The 7,322-nt window shown below is 38.0% G+C and overlaps 1 protein-coding gene across 1 annotated transcript; it reads right to left on the bottom strand.

Moving 5' to 3' along the window:
• Positions 1-2,939: 2,939 nt before the first annotated feature.
• On the bottom strand, positions 2,940-3,864 carry LOC129641595 (olfactory receptor 6C4-like). Its single transcript, XM_055566269.1, is given in 2 exon segments — positions 2,940-3,827; positions 3,829-3,864. Coding segments are annotated over 2 exon segments (924 nt in total).
• Positions 3,865-7,322: the final 3,458 nt, after the last annotated feature.

The following is a 7,322-nucleotide window of genomic DNA, read 5'->3' as shown; positions in this document are numbered from 1 at the left end:
AAGCAGCATTCAGAAAAGACCATCTGTTTAGATTTGTAATTCATAAGCCCACAACCTTGGGGATTTTGGGGAGAGGATAGAGGAATGAACACCCAGTGTTTTTATTATCTCCTTACCCTAGCACTGCTCTGATATTAGCTTGAGAATACTAGGTAGGTAAAGCTGTTTCTTTTGATTCTTGTCTATAGTGGTGACAGGAGAGATAAAGCCTATCAACCTACACATTTAGACATTGAACATTCCAAAAGTTCAGCTGCAGAATCAGTAAATTCATTCCTTTGCTTTGTGACTTGAGTTACATACCCAGTAAGTATTGACATAAAGCTAGCAAGATGAACAGTTTCAGAAGGGCATGACTTGTATTTTTATTTTTCTTTCTCTCTTTTTTGAACAAGTACATTTAAAAGGTGATACATTCCTTCCAAAATTCATTTCTAAATGTTTATATTATGAAGGCAGAGTGAAGCCCTGGCTAGTGTCCTTGTACTTTGATTTACACCAAGTACTCTTCTTCTTCATCTCATTTATACTCAGAGATATCCAGGTCACATGGGCTTGATGGCAGTCTAGTCCTAACAATCTGCTGCCAAGTGTTCTGCCTTGCTTTATCAAATGTGTGAATAATCTAGCTATCCAAGGATGCAAGTGGACATAAGAGGAATGGAAATAAACTGGTCTTGTTGCACAGGGATTTCAAATCGAATGACCAGCATTTTTACAGTCCTGCTTATGTTAAACCAATCAATTTAGTGCTTATTCTTACTAGTTAAGCCTGAGTTTCTTGAAAAAGACATTGATTATATTGACATCCATATTGTTATAATGGATGTCATTTCTTAAACATAATAATGACTTACAAATTTTATGTCTATTATTTTAATTCTCATAACTACCCTATAAGATAGACACTATATAATCCACATTTTAGAGTTGAGAAAAATAAGCTTTAGGCAGGTGAAAAAGTGTTCCAAGGAGACTTGGGTAGAAGGTTGAAAATCTGGGATTTGAACTAAAGCCTGTATTTTCAACCACTATATGGCATTGTCTTCCATTTCACCATGGGCTTTGGTAGAAATGTGGATATGGGGGAGGTTGATGATTCAGGTGTGATCATTTGAGAACATTTCTCTATTAATTAATAATTCAGTATATTTGGAGTAAATTAAAAGGCATTTTTAATCCCTAGCTCAAACGGTAAAGAATCTCCCTGTGATGCATGAGACCAGGGTTCAATCCCTGGGTCGGGAAGTTCCTCTGGAGAAGGGAATGACAATCCACTCCAGTATTCTTGCCTGGAGAACTTCAAGGACAGAGAAGCCTGGCAGGCTACAGTCAGTGGGGCTACAGTCACAATCCCTAGCTTAGCCATCAAGGAAACCCAGATATTCAAAATAGCCATGGCTTACAAAAAAGGTCATTTATTAAAAGTATCATACACTCTTCACTATCTTCTGTGGCTTTGGAAATTTTCTCTCATGGTCAGGCTGGTACAGTTTTTTCCTAAAGTGATTAAGAAGCATCATTCCACTCAATATTATTACCACATATAAAACATGTGAATACATGAGATGATGCTCCATTTGCATCTCAATCAGCATTCTGCAATGAATTAGGGTGTTACTAAACTATGTATAAATAATCAGCTTTCCAAAATGTCCTAAGTTCCATTGACATTGAGTTCCTACCATCACCTCTTCAAATTCAGTTTGTTTTTACCTAAAATCCATGTGTGGAATTCCTGGTAGGGTAGTCTGTTCCCAGTTGGTTGTGAAGATTCATAATTTGGAACATTCTAGATATAAAACTGTGTGATACTTTATACTTTTTCACTTTATGAAACAGGTATCCATGGGTTATATAAAAAAAGCAAAAATTTGGGAGAAAGTTGAAAGAATGAAGCCATATCACAAAATTTGTCCTTTATAATACCTAACAAAAGTAAACAAAAACATGAAAATTAAATTGTGATTGAAAAAAAAAATTTCAAAGACTACCAAAGAGAGAGAGAGAAACAGAGTGGGTAACTCAGTCATTAACTTAGAAAGATGTCAACTATGATCAGCAACAACAGGTAAGAGGATGGAAACCTTGCCTCTAGAACTCTAACCAAAACTTCTAGAAAATGAATGTGTAAGTTGACAAAATCTTGAGAGTTTTTGCCTCATTTGGAGAAAAGTGGACCTAAATTACAGGAGGATGGTAGTCTCAATGGCTACATTTGTAAGGTAAATGAAAAAGAGAAGCAGAATAAAAAATATTTTCCCTTTAATAGAAGCGTGGCTCCACAGCTCCATAATGAAGAACAGTAACACGAGATTTCTTTATAAACAATGCTCATAGCATCACTTCCTTTCTTAAAACATCTCTTGGCTCACCAGTGTCCAGTTTACTCCAGAAAACAGCTAATTCTTTCCAGTTGTTCTTTTTAGACTTTCTCATTCATCCTTCTCTATTAACACTTACCATATTCTTTTATTTTTTTGTAAACTTGTGACTTGGGGCTTCCCAGGTAGAGCTAGGGGTAAGGAACCCATATGATAATGCAGGAGACATAAGAGATGCTGGTTCAATTCCTGAGTGGGGAAGACCCCCCTGGAGGAGGGCATGGCAACCGACTCCAGTATTCTTGCCTGGAGAATCCCATGGAAAGAGGAGCCTGGCAAGCTACAGTCCATAATGTCACAAAGAGTCAGACAAGATTGAAGCGACTTAGCCCACATGCACACGCGCAAGCTTATGACTTATAAGTAAACTGCAAACTTGACAATTTACAGTTTATATACATTTCTATCACATCACACCATAGATTCCCTGAAATTAAGACATATACCTTTCATATTTTTATCCTTAAGTGCCAGGTCAGCACTTGAATTATGATAGACACTCAATACATATATACTAAATGAAGTATATCTTTCCTTGAAGTGTATTTTGTTTTGTTAAAGCTTTACAATCTTTTGGATGGTGTCCTTGAAGGCTTGTTTCACTTGCTGATTTCTTAGAGTGTAAATGAAGGGATTTAACAAGGGAGTAATTGAAGTAATGAGCACAGCTATTCCTTTGTTGAAAGCACCTTCTTTTGCAGAAGGATTAATGTACATAAACATGCAGCTGCCATAAGAGAGCGAGATGACAATCATGTGGGAGGAACAAGTGGAAAAAGCCTTTGCCCTTTGCTGAGCAGAAGGAATCCTCAGAATGGTCCTGATAATATATGTATAAGAAAGTGTCACCAGCACCAGAGTAACCACCAAAGTCACAACTGCCAAGGAGATGACCATCAGTTCTAAGAGGCTTGTGTCTGAGCAGGCGAGCTCCAGGAGGGGCCCATAGTCACAGTAATAGTGATTCAGAACATTGGAGGCACAGAAATCCACCTGGCTCATTAAGATGATTGGGGGAAAGATAGCCAGGAATCCCCCTAGCCAGGAGCAGAACACAAGTTGTATGCAGACTCTGCTGTTCATGACGGTCAGGTAATGCAGGGGTTTGCAGATGGCCACATAGCGGTCATAGGACATAGAAACCAGGAGGTAAAACTCTGTTGCTCCAAGAAATATAGCAAAAAAATATTGAATTAAGCATCCAGCAAAGCTGATGGCTTTATTTCCTGTTGTCATGCTGGTCAGAAATCTGGGAATAAAAATGGATGTGAAGGAAACTTCTAAGAAGGAGAAATTCTGGAGGAAGAAATACATGGGGGTCTGGAGGTGAGAATCTACTAGAGTGAGAATGATGATAGTCAGATTTCCTAGGACACTTAGCATGTAGGTGAGAAACAGAAAGATGAATATCAGTGCCTGGACCTCAGGTTGATTTGTGAGGCCCCAAAAAAATAAACTCAGTAAATGTTCGGTTTTTCATTGTTGACCTTCAGTAGATCTAAAGGGAATAGGTGAACATGATGAAAACTGAAGTTTCTTGGGGCTGGGGAGATAAAGCTCATTGTAATCAACAGAATCAGATCATATATAGCTCTCCATCTAGTTGGCCCAAACCAGTGTTCATTGGACTAGACTTGTTCCATGGAACCCCCCTGTTGCTCATGTAAATGACATTATTCCTAAAGTCTTTGTAATTCCTCAAGTTGATCTATTCCTGCACACATAAGAGAATTATTACAGAATAATTGCTTAATTTTTTTCAGAAGAATACATTTTTGTACCCATCTTTTCCTTCTAAAATGTTCACAAAGTCTCCGTATTGAAGTCATATTTCTCTGACTCTGTTAATCTCATACTTTTGGGCACTTGGTAGAAATATCTCTATCTGATTTTATTTTCTGTGCTTCCCTCTCCCTCTGGTGCTTTTCCTATACTGTTTCCCCTTCCCTGTAATATTCCCCCTCCTTGTACTATTTAATGTTTAGATGGATACCTGCCACAGATCCTCATCTCCATTACTATATAAATCTCTGACTTCCCTTGTTCCAGCAACCAATATGGTATGGAGAGGGAGGTGGGAGGGGGGTTCAGGATGGGGAACACGTGTACACCCGTGGCGGATTCATGTTGATGTATGGCAAAACCAATACAATATTGTAAAGTAATCAGCCTCTAATTAAAATAAATAAATTTAATTAAAAAAGAAATTTCCCCAAGTAGATAATTCTGAAGATATTGATGCATAACTGATATTTCTAGACTCTCTCCCCTTCCCAGGTGGTGCATTTGGTAAAGAATCTGCCTGCTCATTGCAAGATACACAAGAGATACGGGTTTGACTCCTGGTTTGGGAAGATCTCCCTGGAGTAGAAAATGGCAACCCACTCCAGTATTTTTGCCAGAAAATTCCATGGACAGAGGAGCCTGGTGGGCTACAGTGCATGGGGTCACAAAGAGTTGGTCATGACAGCATGCACATACCAGTTCTTTTGTAGGGTGCATTTGCAACAGTGCTTTTGGACCTAAAGACCTTTCGTTCAATATTCTATCATTTTATTTTGACTACATGAGCAAGTTTAAGGCATTAATAAATCATATTCATTAGCATTTACTTTTATTTCTCTGCCATTTTCAAAGTCTCCTATACACTGATTTGGACTATATTTCTGAGAATAGAAGTCTTGAGAGATCCACAGACAGCATCTCAGAGTAGATTTTGCTCAAAGCCTCAAAGAGTCCTCAGTGGCAAACCAAGGATGATAAATTTATCATGCTTCAAATTTTCTTGGCATACAGAACCCAGGAAGAACATTCATGTTTCTGACACTGAGTCCTTGTACATAAATTGGTAATCCCCAAGGAAGGAAATTTTACTGGTGGTATCCTGTGTGCCTCTTTAGGTTTTTCTGATTAAGAAGCAGAAACAATGTAAAATGCCACTCTAATTCACAAGTGTAAGAGTAAGAAAAATTAGACCTTCATAATCATTTTTGTCAACCTCCTCATTATTCCATATAGCTTTTGGAGGTATTGACCTGTATCCTGCTACAACCCTGCCTTCCTTGTCTGTACTAACCTGTGGTCTTTGGCAAATGCTTCATTTTCATCCATATTTTCACAGTTGCAGGATTTGATCGATCCATATTTATAGAATAATAACATCATTTACTTAAAACATTCAGTATTCTCACCCTCATTGATCTGATTGACTGTAGTGGGCTGTTTACCTTGTTGTCCCCAAGAGGTAAATCAAAGGTGAGATGTGCCATGTGAGTCTCTGAGTTGTATAAAATTTAGTGTTTTTAAAAATTGGCTTCCCATCCACATTCAATTATTCTTTCAATGAAAGCACCCAATTTTTAGGGCTTAACTGGGAAGGAAGTGTATTACTTCCATTCTTTGAAGCTGAATCAGAATCAAATCACAGTTTCTGAGACATAGAGTCCTTCACATGTATAATAAAAAAAAAAGAGCAAATAACCACCTCCTTCTCCTTGCAATAATAGAATTAAAAAAGAGGACTTTAATAAGCTGAAAATGTTTCTTTTCTAAGAAAGATTATTGCAGAGTCCTTAGAAGGCAGGATATGGATGGGCTTCTTTGCAGTTTCTGTGTTCATTAGAGTGACATGGATTTTATTTGCTCTTTTTAGAGCAGGCACATGGGGATCAATTTCTTAAAGAAGTTAAAGATGCCCTGTGGACCCAAGTATAAAAGGTGCAAATAAACCTCATTTGACAGCTTGGAGAACAAGTTGTAAACATGTGGCTGAGGAGAGAAGTTCCTGAGAGACCATAAGGGTGTCATGAAAGAATCTGCCACGGTCATGAGGTTTGTGATGTTGAGAGTGATGGAGTGAGAACCCAGGGGATTGGTGCGTCTGCCTGAGTCATTATTCCCATTATTTTTCCCTTTAATAAACTAGTTGGCCAGTGCTCAAACTTGATATAAATGAGTGTCACTTCACAGTGGATTATCACAACCTTGGGGCTTCCCTGGTGGCTCAGTGGTAAAGAACCCACCTGCCAATGCAGGAGATGTGGGTTCAATCCCTGGGTTGGGAAGATCCCCTGAAGAAAGAAATAGCAAACCAGTCCAGTGTTCTTGTCTGGGAAATCCGATGGACAGAGGAGTCTGGAGGGCTATGTCCATGGGGTCTCAAAAGAGTTGGATACGAATTAGCAACTAAACAACAACAACAACTTTAATGCCATGGTATCCTCCATTAAGATCTGCATGCTTATTATTTCTGAAATTAATACTCCATCCAGTCAGCACCTGGAAAATATTTTTCTATGGAAGATTTGATTTTATGTATACATTCTAGAGTTCTACAGGCTTGCAGAAGCTATTTGCCTTCACCTTATGAAGGAATAGTATGTTTTCACTTGCCTCCCTGTGAGATATTCCAACAACCTTGCCTATTGCACATAACTCTGCAGGCAAGATCTTAACCACATCCAACTTATTCCAGGAATACAGCTGTGACATTATATTGACAACATCCTTCTGCAAGGAAATTCAAACAATGCTCTCACATGGGCTAAACAAAACTTTTCATAGAACTTTCTAATCAGAATTGGTCCACTGCATCGTATAAAATTCAAGGCCCCACTACTGCACTAAAATTTCTGAACAATACTCCTCAGCCCAGGAATGATTTATACCTGATGTAGTAAGGAACCAATTCTCCAGTTTTATCAGCATTTGCTATTTTAAAGGAGTCTCAGTGTTTACATGCTTAATTGGTTCTCAGAAGCAACATGCTCCTCATTTAGGAATTTGATTTCAGTCCATTATGCTGCTTCTTACAAATGGAGTCACTTTGTTTTGCTTTAAAAAATTAATTAATTTCAGAATTAGCATAATTGAATACAACATTGTATTAATACATGATAATGAGTAGATATTTATATATATATTACAAAATGATCACCA

Source organism: Bubalus kerabau, chromosome 1 (genome assembly GCF_029407905.1).
Source record: "Bubalus kerabau isolate K-KA32 ecotype Philippines breed swamp buffalo chromosome 1, PCC_UOA_SB_1v2, whole genome shotgun sequence".
NCBI classification, from domain to species: domain Eukaryota; kingdom Metazoa; phylum Chordata; class Mammalia; order Artiodactyla; family Bovidae; genus Bubalus; species Bubalus kerabau.
This window is presented reverse-complemented; position numbering and strand designations above follow the sequence as displayed.